This window comes from Lissotriton helveticus, chromosome 3_1 (genome assembly GCF_964261635.1).
Source record: "Lissotriton helveticus chromosome 3_1, aLisHel1.1, whole genome shotgun sequence".
NCBI classification, from domain to species: Eukaryota; Metazoa; Chordata; class Amphibia; order Caudata; family Salamandridae; genus Lissotriton; species Lissotriton helveticus.
The window spans coordinates 1,484,316,722-1,484,335,468 of NC_136061.1; the positions used below are offsets into that span (position 1 = coordinate 1,484,316,722).

The following is an 18,747-nucleotide window of genomic DNA, read 5'->3' on the forward strand; positions in this document are numbered from 1 at the left end:
CTCGTACCGTGCCTTGCAGCAGCTCCCTCTCTTGAAGGCCGGTTACATGGGCTGGAGCTGCTGGCTGGAGTTCACTTGTGGGACCACTGGGTTTGCCACGCTTCTCTACGTTGGCTGCTGGAGCTTGGGGCTAGCCGCTTGCTGGCAGACAGAACCTACGGCCACGTGCCTACCTCCGGGGCCATGCTGATGGCTGGAGGAAGGTAGGGGGGCACCGAAGGGGCGGTGCACATAAGCTAGGCGGTTTGCTGGCAGCGACAGAGGTGCTTTGAATCCGGGTCCCGCGGCAATGTATTTCTCCGCGCCTCGGCTCATACCGGTGCAGGTTTCACATCGGTTGAAAAAGCAGCATCAGTCCACTTTCCTCGCTGGCTGGGTGTGCACCAGGCTGGCGGTGACGGCTCTCTCGCTCCTGCATACCCGCGTGTTGGGCGCTGCTCCGCGCCATTGCGGTCGTTGGGGGCCTCGCAGATGGAGGAGGCGTGGGGCACTCGCCACCCTCCCTTCGGTGCCAGCGTTGTAACAGGCTGTGCCCGAGCGTGCTGTGGGGCCGCTGCAGGCTGTGTACGTTACCTCCGCAGGCCAGGCTTCATCATACCCTGCGCCGTCGTGCTGTCTGTGGCTGCAGGCACTGACTGGGGTGTGCACACCGGTGTCGCTGCGGTGCCTCCCTTTTCTTTGGAGCTGCGGACGCAGTGAAGGCAGTCGGCTGAGCAGTGCTTTCCTCGGGGTAGCAGGTCCGGTCTCGGGCCCTGTACAGCGAGGATCATAAGGCTCTACTTGCGGCGGCTATTGCCTAAGCGTGGCGGCGGCCATACCGCGAGCACGATGGGGGACTCACGCTTCCCTTGGCGTTCAGGCGGCCGTTGCGTGGGTGCTCATCCACTTCTCCATTTGCTGGGTGATGTGAATGGGAGACAGCCAGTCTCTTGCCACCTACCTTCAAGGCAGGGCCCTGTCGCGGAGCTCGACACACCCCACCGTAACGGCGGCGGCTCATTACCCCCTCATGGGGGCGAGGAAACCCCGAGCAGTGGGCATGCAGGGTTAGCTACCCACCTTGTCGCCAGTGTGGTGATGGGCCTCAGGACCACATGGCGTAAAAGATAGACACAGACACTCAGGAATGTATTTATTTATTTATGCGATTTTCTATAGCGCGAACTTTACCCAAAAGTGTCAGAGCGCTTTACACGCACGCAACCTGGGCTTCATCCTGGACTCCTCCCTCTCAATGACCAAACAAGTCAACGCCGTCTCCTCATCATGCTTTCACACCCTTCGCATGCTCCACAAGATCTTCCGATGGATCCCGACCGAAACCAGGAAGACGGTCACCCAGGCACTCGTCACCAGCCGACTGGACTACGGAAACACCCTCTACGCCGGAACCACAGCCAAGCTACAGAAAAGACTCCAACGCATCCAGAACGCCTCCGCCCGACTCATCCTGGAAATCCCCCGACGCAGCCACATCTCTGGCCACCTGAGGGACCTGCACTGGCTCCCCGTCAACAGGAGGATCACGTTCAGGCTCCTCACCCACGCACACAAGTCTCTCCATGACCTGGGCCCCAAGTACCTCAACGACCGCCTGACCTTCTACACGCCCACCCGCCAGCTACGATCTACTAGCCTCGCCCTCGCCGCCGTACCACACATCCGAAGAACCACCGCCGGAGGCAGATCCTTCTCCTACCTGGCGGCCAAGACATGGAACTCCCTCCCCATCCACCTTCGGCTGACCCAGGACCATCTCGCCTTCAGAAGACAACTCAAGACCTGGCTGTTCGAGCAGTAGCGGACCCCTTCCCCCAAGCGCCTTGAGACCCTTCCGGGTGAGTAGTGCGCTATACAAGTGTTATGATTGATTGATTGATTGATTGATTGAAGCACCAGTTGAGAAACCTAAGGACTTAGGATTACATGCGTTACAAAAAGGATACATACGGAAAAAAATTGCAAATGTACAAGATGTAAAGTCACACAAGGAGGCGATACACGTTGATATACTCTAAGATGGTATAAAGGTCTACTGCATATACTAGTGATTACTCTATATACATAGGGAAGGGATAGACATGGATATACTCTAGGAGTCACATAGAAATGGAAGAGAGCACAGCGGTCTACTGCATATACTAGTGATTAGAGTGATCTCTATATACATAGGGAGGGGATACACATGGATATACTCTAAGAGTCACAGAAATGGAAGAGAGCACAACGGTCTACTGCATATACTAGTGATTAGAGTTATCTCTATATACATAGGGAAGGGATACACATGGATATACTCTAAGAGTCACATAGAAATGGAAGAGAGCACACCGGTCTACTGCATATACTAGTGATTAGAGTTATCTCTATATACATAGGGAAGGGATATGACTGGATATACTCAAGGGTCACATAGGAACGGTAGATGGTACAAAGATCTACTGCAAATACTAGTGATAAGAGTTATCCCTATAAACAAAAATAAGCACACATAGTAGAGATCCTCAGGCAGAGTTTCCTTAAGTGGGGTTGTAGGTGGGACGAAGTCACAACACCAAGGTAGGGTGGGAGGGAATCAAGGGTAGGGAGAGAAGGCAATGCATAAAAGGGAGGAAACATGTGAGGAACATCAAGGGGGAAACGAGGGAAAAGGGTAAAAGACGAAGGAATGGGCAAGAAGACAAGCCGGGGACAAGAGAAAAACGGCCGAGAGCAGCAGCAAAATGGCGGGCAGGAAAAGTAAGGAGGTCCATGAGAGTCTGTGGTCTACCAATACAGTGCCTCAAGTGTTTCCCGTACCAGGGTGAGTAGTTAAGGTCATCCGACACTCCGATGCATCTTATAAGAGTGCTCCTGGCCAAAATGAAAGAGCCCTGTTCGGCCTGATGCCTGCTTGTAGACAGAGACGGTTGGTATGAAACATTGTCCTGCAAAGCTTCGATATTCCCTCCCACAGTCATGGTGCAGGCATGTGGTATTCCTCACCTCAGCACACTGTGTGGTAGGCTGGCGCGCGCACACCACCATGAGCAGGTCCGTGGAAATCCAGATCAGTCTTGCGTGACCCCGGGGCAGTCTGGTGATGTCGACAGCCTCAGCGCTCCAAGTGGAGGAATCCAGCAATTCTTAAGTTATGGGGCAGCTTTTGGTGTGTGAGGGCAGTGAGAGTTGGGTTCAGAAGCTCAATAGGGGGAGCCGATCGCCAATTGCAGGTCGCCGCCAGCCACCATTTTAAGGTCAGGCATGTGCGGGAAGGAATATCGTTATGAGGACTGCCTCCAGTAAAATGCCGCTAATGAAGCACCTGGGTTTTGTAAAGCTTGTGACAGCCTCTGTGCTGCGACCTTCAACCGTACCTCCTGTTTGGGATAGCAGCTGTCGGCGCTCTCGGCAAGGTTGCGACCGCCATTTTGTACGCCGCCGCCTTGTCCCCCGCAATGCAGATTTTCACCGCTCCCACGGCACCAGCAACGATCGGAGCAGCCCTGCAAGTGCCCCACACTCTCTGGTTCAGGTAGGGAGCATCAGTGTCGAGGAGAATGCTCTCCAGTGGCCAGGAGCCGTGCCGGAGCAGAGCGTGGACCGGGAGCCGAGGCAGACCCCCGCCTGTTGCTCCGCCCCTCCGCTTAGCGCCCTCACCCGCATCCCGCTCCCATCTCACTGCAGGCACTGCAGGTGTTCCGACGCAGTATGCAGTGCCGGGGCCCAGATTAGAGATCGGGATCGGCAATTAGGTAGGGCAGCCGCGGAGGAGCTCCTGAGACTCCGCGGCCGGAACAGTACAGAACAGTAACTGGCCACGAGCACGTGCACCCGGGCCCTTTTATTCACTCGGTCACATCACTCGTGACACTCGTGATGGATGGGTGTGTGGGTGTAGTGTGTCCAGCCCTCAAAGGAGTGGCTGGAAGTCCAACTTCCTGCGGAACACTAGAACGTGTCCCACAGGACATAACAACTTCTATCACCTCATAGACTGCATGAAGGAACGAGCTGACACGAAGACAGACATGAGGGCCGTATCATAATTTGTTTTGCTAGCTCAGTGTCTTTCAGTTTCTTAAACAGTGCTGTCTGAAATTCATGCATGAATTCTGAGAAATTCCGCCATGTGTACTTTCGTTTAGACATTGCATACACGTAAACACGGTTCGGTAGTGAACCAGCGCGAGTTTAGGCAACCACAGTTCTGCCTCCCTCTGAAGAGCATAGCGAAAAGAGCACTGGTCTCTCACTCTCAATTCCTAGCATAGTTTGGAAATCCCTACACACGTCTTCCTTCCCGTATCCCACTTCGGGAGCAGAGTCTTAACAGAGAAATGCTCACTTTATTTCCTTCTGCACTTGTACCTTGCGCATAGCATAGGAAATAAGACGTCAGCGTGCGCGCGCCGCCTCGATGACCGCCGTGAGCAGGTCCTGGTGATTAGTGTTTCACTTTGGAATATGCTCTCGAGGTTTGTTGATGAACCTGTCCTACGGATTAGTGTTTCTTTGGGAATGCCCTTTAGAAAGTGGTACCTTTTATCGCAATAACAGGCTCATAAGGAGGAACTCGCCTGTTTCAGGGCTCGCAAAACATCAGCCCCATCTCATTTGAGTCTGCCAGAGAGACACCATCGTTGCGGGAGGTCCCTGAAGAGAAACATATTCAAGAATCACTGGAGAGAAATGTCCTGGAAGGGTTCAGTGGAGGTGAGTCTTGGGCTGGAAAGGGCTCTGAGTCTGGTGGGTGAAGGAACGTCCGCCTGTAAAAAGGTGAGCGTCCAGAGTTTAGAGGGTTTAACTCAGTTTACAGATGTAATCAAAATTCTTATCCTGTTTTCAGTTGTGCATAGCATGGTGAATAGATAAACTATTGTGAAGCGCTCTGACGTCCGCGCTATATAAAAACGCATAAAATAAAATAAATAAAATAAAATAAATAATCTGCTATGTATCTGTCAACCGGTAAAAAGCGAGGGGTTTGCAGTACTTAGCTTGGTATTAATACACATACCAGCCTGCCACATGTAAAATACTTTAAATAATACATTTCGGTTACATTGAAACTGCTTGCGCTTCCCTGACATGTTATATACGTTGCCAGTCATTACACAGCATGCTCCAACACGTACTTCTCAGCACGGACTCCAGCACGTACCCTCCTCGGCAAGGCTAATAGTGCCCGGCTACTTTCTGGCAGTCTTCGATTGTTTATAAGATTCGCGTACTCAATGCAGGGCTTTAAATGGATGGAAAAAATGTGTGTGGCGTGGTCCCGGAGAGGGGCGTGGCCTATATAATTAAGAGCGTGGCTTTTAACATCTAAACTAAGATTTCCTTAGAGTGCCACCTTGTCCCAGTGGTCGAAGTGGGCGGGAACGGCAGGGCACGGCGTGCCCCTACTTCTTTAATACTGTAGATTCCGTTCCCCTACTTTTTTATTATGTACATGCGTCACTGGACGTCAGAAATATTCTGTTCGTGGACGGGCGGGGAGCGGAAAAGGAAAAGGTCTCGGTCTCTTACTTCCTGCCCAGACAAGACAAGGAAGGTGTCCGCTTCTGCTCTGTCGCTGGCAGCTGCCCCCTCTTTCTTACTCCTATTCCCTCTCGTCTGCGTAACTCCTCACTTTTCCGAAAATCATGATTCTCACCGTCTCTTCCTGTCGTCCATTTGTACCCCTGTGAAATGGATGCAAAAAAGAAAAACACTTTTGCTGGAAATGCCGTTTTGACATTTTTCTATTCTAAAGTGCAGCCTCGGAAATAAAATGTTCAAACTCTGAAAAATAATTAAATAAAGCAAGATGGAGTGTTCTTAAAGTGGCCAGATAATTTTCTTCAAACCCCAACACAATAGTGTTACAGAGTTTGCCAATAAAGCGCTACTTTTGTTTTCTTGTCTTTCTTTGAACAGCATTGTTTTCCTCCAGTACCTCCTACCTGGAGGCAGGGACGGCGCTACGCTTGGGCAGTGTGAGCAGCTGCCCAGGGCCTGGCACTCTGCCTGCCAGGATGGGGCCCCCCACAATGGCAATTAACACCCCACTAGTCCTCGTGTATGTCTGCCGATCAGAGCGAAAGAAATGCTTCACAAACGGGCTCATGGGAGGGGGCACCCCCTCCTGGGGCCTCTAAGGGATGGTGTGGGAAGGCCTAGGGGAGGGTACACCTCTCAGGCAGCCAGTTCAGAGACTCGGCAGGGCGCCCATTGTCAGCACTTTAGCCCACACAGGTTTAACTCAGCGCCCAAGCAATTCTCACACCTTCAGTTCGAAATGGGCTGTACAAGAGTTGCTTGGGTTGGCTAAGAAGAGGAGCTGCGGCCCAAGTGGAGTCTGCACAAAGCAGCTTCCCTGAGATCAGAAGGTGTTACTTATGTAGATTTCAGGGGCCTCCCACATTCCCTTTTGCCCAGGGTCCCGAAAATCCTAGGAACGGCCCTGCCTAGAGGTACTGCAATACCTGGTTGATGGGTGGATTGGAAAACGAAATGTGTACGGCGGCTTTGTGTTCACAAATGTGATCTTTTGAAACCATACCGCTTACGTTTTGTAAGCATATAAGCAGTGGACATTGAAATGGGTCCTTTCTGGGCCCTGTAGTTATGTCCTTAATTTTTCAGGCAAAAATACTTGCTAGCAATGGGGGCAGAGCTGCTAAATTTAGAACTGGGGAACCAGGTTCAGCCTTCATGAACAGTCCCCCAGGCCACTCTCCTGAGGGAGCACATTCCCTTGCCAGACCTTAGAAGACACCAGAAAAGCCCTGGTGTGTTAGCAACAGCAGGTAGACCCTAGCAGTGGCAAGTGTGGGTTCACCTTGAAGGCTTGCCCACCACAATCCATACTGAAGTTCACCTCTAGTCTTGCGGGCAGGCCTACGAAGTAGCAGACCCTAGAGCAAAAGTGACTCTGTCACTGAGGTCACAGGACCCCTGAGAAGAGCTGGCTCTAGGGCGGTGCGACTGGTGTGACCGCAACGGGCGCTGACTTTGAGTGGGGGCGTCGTATATTATGGTTTTAAAAGCACTTGCTGCCTCCTTCCTGGCCGCCAGCTATTTTCGGCAATCATAAAAATGTCATGCTAACTCTGATGAATAACCTTCTTCCTAGAGCGAGATCGGAGATTTGTCTAGTGGAAGTTTTGACTCATGGAAAGATAGCGCAGAGGGTTAATTTGCCTGCTGCAAAGAAAATGTACCAGGCCCATCACAAAGTGCACATATTGTAAATAGGTCAGTGGGTTACTGCTTTTGTCAGTGAGATCCTTTTGCCACTTGCAGTTTATAAGTTAAAATCCTAACAAAGAACAATGAGCTATTAACTATCATCTAAGAGCTGCATACAAACTGCAAGGTATAAACTAGAGCGTTATGGTGTTTTCCCTAAGCCTTTGATTATCCTAATGTTGCAAAAGTGTTATTTTTGATACAAATCAATAATGAGTTTTAAAGAGAACCCCCAATCATGGTATTACATTTTAAATTCTGAATTTGTGTTGCTCCAGGCCAATCACTATTAAACTATACTGTCTACTAGTATGGTTATCATGTGACTCCTACACCTTGTAGTCCTTTGTCTTATGTAACATTTCTTATACAGTCATTTACACACGTAAAATTGATTGTCTCTGTGTATATTGCTGACGACAGAAACTCCATGGCTCGGAAACAAATGGCTTGTGCTTCCGCTTTTAAGCATTTTTGGGACATTCTGTGATTAAAATAAATTCACAAAGTGGAATATGTTTCTAATGTCAATAGCTCATATTAATCGTTAAATAATCATGTGTATCCATTGGTTGAATTACATAACATAATAAGCTGTAACTGGTCAGTGAAATGCCACACAAATACTAAAGATTGAGATGTTTTGCGCATCCTGGCCACACCTCTAACTCCGCCCATTAATCTAATGCTCAGGTTATTCCCACCCTCTGATTCTCCGCCCACAGTTCCCCTACTTTTTTTCCCCACTTCGACCACTGCCTTTTCCATACATTTACAAAGGATCACAATTGCCACTGGCATATGCGACCATTGCACTGCGCGCTTTGCAGAGAAGCAAAGGATTGAATAACCATGTATTCTGAACACCGTGTTGACCTCCTGACAAGCACTGAGAGAATCTCGCACTGCCTTCAGGCACAACTCCATCGTACTCTATTACTCTATTATCAACACCTTAATGTGACTCAGTTAAAAGTATACACTATTCAAGATTAATATGTTGCTTGCAGCAGCGGTGCGTCCATTGGGGCGTAGGGGCGGAGCCCCACCAGCCACCATGGACGCATCGCGGCCGCCGGCCGTATCTTCAAAGTTGCGCTGGGGGGGTGGCCTGCTGCAGCTTGAGTGACAGTCCACACACTCAGGCTGCAGCAGACCGTAGTGCGCAGTCCCGCTGGGGAACTTACAGTACGCATGCTTGAGAAAGTTTTCAACTTTTTCAAGCATGCGCACTGTAAGTTCCCCAGTGGGACCCTGGGGTGCTTCACAGTGCTGCTGTAGCCCGGGTTTCCTAAGGGCGAAAGGGCGAGCAGCAAATGTGACCCCCTAGCCAATCCTGGCGCTACAGCAGTGCCAGGATTGGCTGGTCCACCTGCGCGGCATCCCATTGGATGCCGCGCGTGGGGTTGGCCCGGCGGCAGCATTCGTCTCGTAAGCCAAGGAGGACTGGTCGTTGGCGCCGGCGGTGCCCGATTCTGGTTTTCCACAGCACAGTGAGTGACTTTTCCAATTAATTTGAGCTCTGGTGCAGTGTTTTTTTTAAGTAGCAGCCATCCCATGCGAGCAGGCATGCTAGAGTGACCGGGGTTGGAATGCCAGGTCCTGTACAGGCCGCAGACGCACGCTGCCCATCTACTGCCCGGGGGTGCACGATACATCATAACCACATCACACAGGTGCGGGGACGTCACAGGGACAGACTCATTATTGCCAGCTCCGACACAGGTGCGGACCGGACGTCAGAGGGTAATTATTGCCAGCTCCGACACAGGTGCGGGACGTCACCGCATCAGGGACACTGGGTAAAGCCAGCTTCTATTCAGGTGCGGGACGTCACCGCATCAGAAGGTGCAGGGTAACGCCATGCCTTATTATACAAGTATGGCATATTACCGCCTGGGGGTGCCCGATACATAACCACATCACACAGGTGCGGGGACGTCACAGGGACAGGGTAATTATTGCCAGCTCCGACACAGGTGCGGGACGTCATCGCATCAGGGGGCGCAGGGTAATGCTATGCCTTATTATACAAGTATGGCATATTACTGCCCGGGGGTGCACGATACATAACCACATCACACAGATGCGGGGATGTCACAGGGACGGGGTAATTATTTCCAGCTCATACACAGGGGCGCGATGTCAGTGTCTCGGTGGGCATTGGGTAATTCCAACACCTACAGGTGCGGGGCCCCTGTGACTGAGAGGGGCCACAGAGTAATGCCCGCCCTTACACAGGTGCTTGACGCCTCTGACTGAGGGGGTACAGGGTCATTAATGCCAGCTCTACACAGGTGCGGGAGTATCCCTGGCTCAGGGGGCAGATGGTAACGCACGGGTACGGTGGCTGCTACCTATGGGGCACAGCATGCCCATTCCTTCCATGGCCTCTCTGAATACACAGCCTGGCGCTGCCCACCCACGACGCCCCCCTCCCCACAGGCAGCAGCAGTACCCAGTACAGTAAAGGCGCTGGTGCCATGTCTCACTCACATCTGTGCATTCGAGACTGCCGAGGCCAGCAGGAGGACGCCGACGGCGGAGAGGGCCCCCATGGTGCATGGGGCAAGGATGGACGTGTCTCTGGGAGCGGCAGGGCTGGGAGCTGCTGTCACCTTCTGCTGCCTCTGCTCGCCTGTCTCTGCCCCTCAAAGGTCCATCGGTCTGTACCTGCTGTGCCTTTATGGACGCACCTTCACACCCCCGCACACTGCCACGCCCCCAGCGGATGGCACAGGTCAGCCCCTCATGCGGGGGCTCTCAGGTGCGGGGTGGGCGGCACTGGCTTGGCACGGTGGCCACGGCGGGCAGCTTTGATGGCGCGCGGGACAATGGGTGCTCTCTGCGGCCCCCTCCCACCTGCACCCAAACACAAAGGGAGGCCACCCTCTGCCACCCACTTCCATCCCTCAGGGCGACCCAGTCAGATGCATGCATTAAACAATGCCTGGACAGCGGCCTCTCTGAGCTTTGCCCAGGGCCCGGCCTTTACGCAAACCACGAAAAGAATAGAAGGAGGCCAGAGCCTTTGACGACCGGTCCAAGGGGCTGGAGGAAAAACATGTGTGAAATAAACTATTGATTTTACACTAAATATGTTACCCTCCCTTTCTTCCCCAGTATGACATCGAATAGAGTGGGGCTCAAGAGAGAGGCGGGAGTGAAGTGGAGGGGGCAGAGGGAGGAAAACGAGATAAGAGCGTGGACGGAGAGAACGAGAAGCAGAAAGGGAGACGGGGGCGACGTGCAGAGAAGGGGACGAGAAGAGAGAAGATAAGAGAATGTAAGAGAGAGGGAGAGAGAGAGAAAGAGAGAGAGAGAGGGGGTGAGGAGAGAAGCTAGGTCACTGCTGAGAGGGGAGGGCAGGCACGAAGGAAGAGGAAGAGCATGTGAAACATAGGGGGGGAGGGTTGAGGGAAAGAGTGACCCAAGCAAGGGAGAAGAGATAGCTGGGTGGAAGAGAAACGTGTGAGGTGAAGGACAGTAGGAGGAAGTGAGGGAAGAGGGGACAGAACGTGGGAGGGAGTGACACAGAGGGAGGGGGTGACACAGAAGGAGTGAGTGACACAGAAGGAGGGGGTGACACCGAGGCAGGGTGTGACACAGAAGAAGGGGGTGACACAGAGGGAGGGTGTGACACAGAAGGAGGGGGTGACACAGAGGGAGGGGGTGACACAGAGGGAGGGGGTGACACACAGGGATGGAGTGACACAGAGGGAGGGAGTGAGGGATGGAGTGACACAGAGGGAGGGAGAGGCAGTTGTTGCAACGCCAATACGTTGATTGCTATTGGGCAGTACTTAACTTCGCAGACCACGAAATCGCACGCCCCGACAACGCGTTTTGTTTTTTGTACCCCTCTGTTTCATGTGTGAACTGCTCTTTTATCCTACTGAAATGAAATTGTTGTAAAAAAGACAAGAATACATATCCCATATCGGTCCGTATTTAGCCAGCCACGCATTTCCCAGAGTGTGCTTGCTGCCCGTCCTATAAGGCACCTGGACGCCACCCAAAGCGTTATGAAGCGCTATGTAAATATCATCACTGTTGGGGATAGTCTGGTCCGCTGTGCATGAATTGTGATTGGCTTTAAAATCTGTTCCCTAAAGTGCAATTTATATCGGTGCATATTTCGTCAGCCACGCATTTCGCAGATTGCGCTTGCTACCCGTTCGATAAGGCACCTGTATGCCACCCAAAGCGGTACGAAGCGCTATGTAAATACCATTAGTGTTCGGGATAGTCTGGTTCGCTGTGCATAAAATGTGATCAGCTTTATAATCTGATTTCTAACGTGCATTTTTCTTTTCTGCTGTGTACGTTTCTTTCGCTTGCAATTACATTTTTGAGGCACAGTGTTTTCTATGGGAACGCACACTGGCACTGACTGTACATGATTTACGACATGATTCTTTAAACATGGCTAGTTTTTCTTATTAAACCTAGTTCATTTACGTAATGGAACGACAGAGGTATTTGTGAATACATTTATTGCAGCTCGCTCCTCCCGTCTACAAAAGGCCCTGAAATGATTGTCTGCAGTACTGATAAATGTGTCACGTATGGTGTTAACCGTCTGCGTGACTCGTTTTTTATCTTTATCACATTTATCATTTTCGAAGAGTTGCAGAACTAATTGCTTTCTGTTCATGACCAAATGTACCCGTTTTGATAATAATTTGACCTTTTGAGGCAATCCAAATCTATGAAATCCGAGAATTAAACACTATTGTCCAGCTCGCTCCTCCCGTCTACATAAGGCCCTGAAATGATTATGCCTGCAATTCCATCCATCCACCCTGTACAGACTTACATGAAGCAATTATTAAGTATTTGTTTGCGAACTATCCACCCATTCATCCATCCACCCACCCTTTGATCCATCCACATACCCATCCAGCCATCCTTCACCCATCCACCCTTTGAAACATCCATTCATCCATGCACCATTTCATCTAGCCATCCACCAATCCTTCACGCACCCACCCTTTCATCCGTCCATGCATCCAGCCACCCTTTCATTCAGCCAGCAAGCCATCCGTCATCCACCCACCCTTTCATCCATCCAGCCAGCCTTTCACCAGTCCTACCATACACCCTTCATCCATCCACCCACCCTCTCCCCATCAATCCACCCATCGCATTAACAAAGGAATGATGATATTGACATTGCGCATGATTTACGTTATTTGTAGCTTTGTTGAGCGTTTGCAGTATTAATGAATGCATTACAAACAATTCAGTCAACTGGCATTAAGCATATGACCGTTATTAAGTATATGAGCGTTATTAATACGCGCGTCAATAAGCTAAGGTGACATAGCCGCTGTTTAAAATAACCATGTCTTCAGCTTTTTCTGAAATTAAAGAAATGAGGTACACTTTCTCAGAGACTCAGGAACAGCGGTCCACAATTTGACTTTGACAAGGATGTTTTTAGGTCTTGTGGTAGCCAAGACATTTTGATTTTCCTAAAATTGTATACAATATACTTACCTATTGGGGCATTCAGCCAACCGAATTGGTCTGTTGTTGACCCATGTGCACCCTTGACTTGTGCCTGATTTCAAAGCCATGTACTTCAACATGGCTAATGTCCATCTCGGTGGCCATGTTTAAGTCACCAAATACTTCATAAGTACCCGAGTATGAGAGACAGTGGAGGATGTGGGGCTATTTAATACATGTCCTGGGGCCCAGTTCCACTTTTCAGGTATTGGGTGACCTGGGAACTGAGAGGTTAAATCACAGGAGGGGATGGGAAAGATTGGAAATCATGGGAAGGAAGGCGCATTTATCATGTGGAGGACAAAAGAAAAGTAACTGAGACCTCGAAACAATAAGGGAGTGGAAGGATGAAAAATAATGAAACAGGAAAAAAAAAAGAAAAACAAGCAGTGGCTCTGTGTTGAGTAATGTAGTCTTTTTAAACCATACTGCTCACGGTTCACAGGATATAAGCAATACACCGTGATACTGGTCCCCCCAGGGATCTGTAGTGGTGCTTAAAGTTTCAGTAATCAATCAATCAATCAAAGCATTTATATAGCGCGCTACTCACCCGGAGGGTCTCAAGGCGCTGGGGGGAGGGGGTCCGCTACTGCTCGAACAGCCAGGTCTTGAGCTGCTTCCTGAAGGCGAGGTGGTCTTGGGTCAGGCGGAGGTGGGTCGGAAGGGAGTTCCAACTTTTGGCTGCCAGGTAGGAGAAGGACCTTCCTCCTGTGGTGGCTCTTTGGATGCGGGGGACGGCGGCGAGGGCGTGGCTGGTCGATCGAAGCTGGTGTTTGGGAGCGTAGAAGTTGAGGCGGCTGTTGAGGTATCCTGGGCCTTGGTTGTGTAGGGCTTTGTGTGCGTGGGTGAAAAACACTCTTGGTTTCTGAATAATAAGTATAAAAGTGTTAAGGTAGCCATGTTGTTCTACTTACATTTCATATGCTTTACTTAATCTTGCATCCATATGAGGGTTTGCTTTTTCCAGGAAGGTACTTTTTTTCCAGGCAGCATATCACTCTTGTGCATAATTTAAATTGAGCCGCATCCAGGTATATGTAGCAGGGCACAACAGGGTTGTAGCTGAAGACAGTGTGGGTGTCTTAGTGGGATAGTATGGTGTTCATTGGGGGATGTGGTACTACGCCAGAGCTGCCGAATTTCGTTCTGGGGAACCAGGTTCAGCCTTCATGAACAGTCCACCAGACCACCCTCCTGGATTCCTGGAGTGCCTCTGACTTCGTTCTGTTTCTTTACTTTTTGTGACTGTTGGTCCTGCTGGGAAACATTTTCAATTTATGTTGTCTTGTTTACTGAGAGCATTGCTTTTATTTTCCTTTAGTGTAATAGGCTGGCTGGTGAAGTGCACTTCCCATAGTGTGCAGTCACTTCAATTTGCCTTTAGGTGACTACCTGGCTTGATGGTGGTTTTCTATTTGATTTCATGTAACTCCTTGTCTTGATGAGTGCATTGGTTTTAGTTTGTTTGAGGTAACTGCTTCACATGCTGCTTTCATCACACAGCTGACACCCACCCTGAGAAAGCCAGAGCTGCCCTGTTATTGGTATCAACACCAGTGCGCTTAGGTTCCTTACAGCTCCTTCACTTGAAGTGGGTTACCACCTACTCGTTTACTTTTTGTATCCTGCTCGTACCAAGTCTGATCCAGACCCAGACCAGTCATTTTTCTTTCATTAAACTGTTTGACTTGCTTGGTGCTTTTATGTTGGTGCCTGCATGCTGAGGTGTACTCTTCTTCAGTTTAAATGTATGTGACTGGCCTGTTGACTAGCACCCTGCTTTCAAAGTGAAGGTTCACAGGTTCCCACTTGCTTTAGTTTACTTTTGTATGGTTGACTGCATGCACTGTTTTGCTGGATGCATTGCTTTAAGTTACTACTTGATGCATTGCTTTCAGTTTGCGTTCAAGTAATTGCCTCTCATTTTCCTAATGCTTTGTGAAGGCTGTTTCCCAACTGTTGTGCAACTTCTTCTACTCTTAGAGCTGAGATTTTCATGAAAGTCTTATAGTCTGAATTCAGCACCTGAGCGTAAGAGCATAATAGGACGGAATGAATGAAGCTCTGTGGTTATACTGAATAAGCAGCTACCTATGTTATGCCATCTATTAATGTAATAACTGCACTTTCACAATTGCTTTATTAACCTTCCTGCTTTCTCAAATTTGCTCGAAAATGCACGATTTTTATTCTTTTTTTTCAAAATTTTCTTGGGGGGGGTAATCCCCCCCAAACCCCCCATTTGGGCTTCGGGATCGCTCGCTGCGCTCGCTCGCTACGGTGCTGTATGCAAATCACTTCACGCCCCACCACTTTGAAATGTCACCCACCGCCCCTGGTTGCTTGTAAAAAACAGTATACCTGAACACAGCATCCTGGAAAAAGCAAACACTCTTATGGAATACAAGATTAAGTAGAACATGTGAAATGTAAGCAGGATTCCCTTACCGGTTTTTATGCTCGAATGAAAGCAACCTTCACTGTCAAGTATTGAAGGTCAATAGAAGGCATAGGTGCAAAGGGGACCCTTAGTAACACCTTTATCATCAAAAGAATATCCGAGAGGGGTTAGCAAAACACATTAGTAGCCTTGAAATTTGCATTTTATCCTTTCCAAAGCCCCTAGTGCTCACTGAAAGCTTGGATAGCCGTCCATTGGGATCTTAGGGTAGATATTAACAAATCTTTAAGGAACACATCAAGTAAAAATTGGAAAATGAAGCAATATCACAAGAAATGGGTGAAAGGGATAAAAACTAATACCACACTTGAACCCCGTCCACCCCAATGCTTTTAGAGTAGTAGATCTTTTACATGTTTGAAAATGTGAGTTAAACATCTGTTATTATCCGTTGGATCGACATCCTGACATCGGATTATATCAAACTGGCCACTGACGCAGTTTGCCAGCATATGCTTGCCACACAACATCGCCTCGATGAAGTTGGCGACAACACCGGTTAGCTGATGGCATGGCGGAGCCGACGAGAAGTCGTAGTTAAGTGTATATTCCAGATACAGGGTACGGAGGGCACTCTATATTCCCCAGGCAGAGAAATACTGAAGGAATTCACAAGATATTATACTGCACGGTATGACAAACGACCCTTGGCGAATACCACCAGAATTGGTGACTACCTCGCAGAGATTGAATTTTTAACCCTACCCAGCTATGACCGCGTTTCATTCGATGCAGAGATAACTCTCGAAAAAGTCAAAAATTCCGTCCTTCACTTAAATCATGGAAAGATACCCGGCCTTAAGGGCCTCCCAGCCACATTTTTTTGAAAAACAATGTGAAATAGTAGCTCCCCACATACTCCAACTCTACCACAAAGCAAGGGAAGATAGTATCCTCCCACCAGACCTCTGTAGGGCCACTATTATCATCATCCATAAACCATGAAAACCTCCTGTGCCTCTTACCACCCAATTTTCTTAGTAAACATGTAAACTAAGGTCTTGGCTACCATATTAGCAACCAGACTACTGAAAGTGATCACCTCCTTAGTCCATAATGATCAATCCGGCTTTATGCCGAAACGATCACCAGAGGGAACTTGCGTAGACTCCATAATTGGATTGTACACGCCTAAAATAGGCGAGACCCCACACCTTTTTATCTCTCTCGATGCTGAAAAGGACTTTGATGCAATTCACTGGCCTTTCATGGCGTAAACCCTGCAGAAACTACGATTCAAACCCCGTTTCTGAGAATGGATAAACCTATTATACACAAAACCAATGGGTGCAGTCTGGGTAAATAATATGTTGTCTCTCAACTTCCCCATTAAGTGAGGAACCCAGCAGGGCTGCCCACTTTCTCCTCTCCTCTTTGCCCTAACCTTGGATCCTCAGGCTTGTCTGATTCGGACTCACCCCGACATTAAAGGTTTCCAAATGGAGGGCTCTCCCATCCCAGGAGAATAAACGCGAATGACATTCTGCTTTATCTCACTCCACCCACAGACTCAATCCCTGCATTCTTCCATGTAATTGAACCCCATAGTTCCTACTCTGGATATAGGATAAATTGGGAAAAGTCCTTACTGTTTCCTGTCGGCAGATGCGTTGACCTGGCCGACCTCCCACAAGTCAAAATAGCAAGGGAAGGGTTCCAATATTTAGGAATCTATGCCACATCAGACCAGGAGCAGTATAGAATTTCCAAGCAGATGCAGCCCGCTGGAAGCAACTCACCCCTGACACTCTTGGGAAGAGCAGCAATATTCAAAATGATCACTCTTCCAAAATTCATATATGCTTTCCAAAACACATATTACAGAATCCCAGATGAGGTGTTTATAGGCATCGGGAGCAAACTGAGGAAACTCCTATGTAATGACGGTAATCCGAGAATAGCACTTGGTAAATTACAGCGCAGCTCATATAATAGAGGCACAGGCCTCCCTGATCTCCAGGCCTACAACTGGGCGTCTCATTTAATAGCCATCGCTGACTGGGTATATGTGGACGGGTCACCCCAACTATGCCCTATAACAGGCTCAATTCCAGACACTCTCATATCAACATTTACTCTACGGTGCTACAAGGAAATTCACTCTCCTACCAGCTATCCAAACTATTTTGGAAACTTAGTACAATACAAATTATTATATTGGGTAGAAGCAAAAAATAATGCGGGAAACACCACTATGGATGGGTAAACCCCTGGAAGAAATGACTAAACTCAAGGACTTTGCTTCCTGGGACAGCATAGGTATTTTCAAAGTGGGTGATCTAATGGAAGGCCGCTCCCTAATGCCCTTTACCTCTCTACAGTGTGAATTTCAACTCCACATCCACCAGCAATACAAATACCTAAAACTTGCAGATGCTTGGAAAGCCGAGAGCATACCCCCAGATCTCCCAGAATGCACTCCTTTAGAAGGTAGGCTCCTACTAGACAAACTATCTGAAAAGGCACTATCATACACCTACAAAACTATCAAAAATAACCAGTGGCGGCTTGCCAAGGGAGTGCTGTGGGGTGGTGAGGCGGGCGGGGGAGGGGCCCCTCCCCACCGCCTCGCAGCACTCCCATGGCGACAATAACACAAGCTTGTAACTGACGAGCACACGCGCTGTGGGCTACCGAGCCTTCAGTGATAATGCCTATTATTTAAAAGGAAACTTGGATTCCATGATATCTGGTTGAAATCCACAACACCCTTGTGAATACACTCTTTTCACTATAAAGCCCTGAAGAAGTCTCCTTGTGACACAAAACGTGTCGGCTATGACCGCCTTGTAGAAAATAGAAACCTTCTATGGGGTCCCACTGATACTTGGTCCTTTTAAACCAACAAAGAAGAAATTGGCACCGAAGCTTAAATATAAAAGTAACATCTTTATTAACCTCAAATGAGGGAGACTACGTCGCACAGAAGCCTTAGCAAATGAATGAGGCAGTCTGAGGAGTACAGAAAACAGGGGCTTTATATATGCTTAGGGTTACATAGTCAGCATAAGACCAAGGGGCAGTCCTGGCACATGTAAGCATGCAAATATGACTAAGGTGGGCATGCAAGATCTGCTTGCTCAACAAAAGTGGGAGGAGCTAACAGTTGCTAATTCTGGTGAACACATCCTGACATTTACAGACTAGAAACAGTTGCAAGGATAGCTGCAAGCTCAACTGAGCATGTGCGAAGGTGGAAGATGCTAAATATAGTTTGTTTCTAGGCAGATTACAAGAGCAGTCAACACTGAGGGAGGACAGAGCACGTGGCAGCACATGGCAAACAAGATGGCTGCCAGAAATACAAAATGGCTTTCAGCTCATGCTAACAAATCCCTCCAATATTTAACAATTGGTCCTTTTAGCATGAGCTAAAGACATTCATATGATCCAGTAGGAACATAGAAAATATTTGCACATTAATTTTCATACATTTATCAATATCCTAATTCATTGCTAGTTGGGCATTTTCCATTCTAAACATTTCATTAAGCAGGGTACATGTAAGGGTACATGTAAGGTATAAGCAGGAATACAAAGAGAATGAAGCATTG

General features: G+C 48.8%; 1 protein-coding gene across 4 annotated transcripts in view; it reads left to right on the forward strand.

Moving 5' to 3' along the window:
• The first annotated feature begins 3,960 nt into the window (after positions 1 to 3,960).
• The window catches only part of LOC144823532 (uncharacterized), a 1,119,534-nt gene continuing 1,104,747 nt past the window's right edge, over positions 3,961 to 18,747 (forward strand). The window contains exon 1 of one of the 4 annotated variants that reach the window (XM_078682128.1): positions 3,961 to 4,695. Coding sequence is in view for 3 of the 4 variants with exons in the window: in XM_078682127.1 (XP_078538253.1) it covers positions 4,672 to 4,695 (24 nt within the window). In the remaining variant the exon portion in view is untranslated. The remainder of the gene's footprint in view (positions 4,696 to 18,747) is intronic. The other 3 variants (XM_078682127.1, XM_078682126.1, XM_078682129.1) reach the window with 3 other exon arrangements.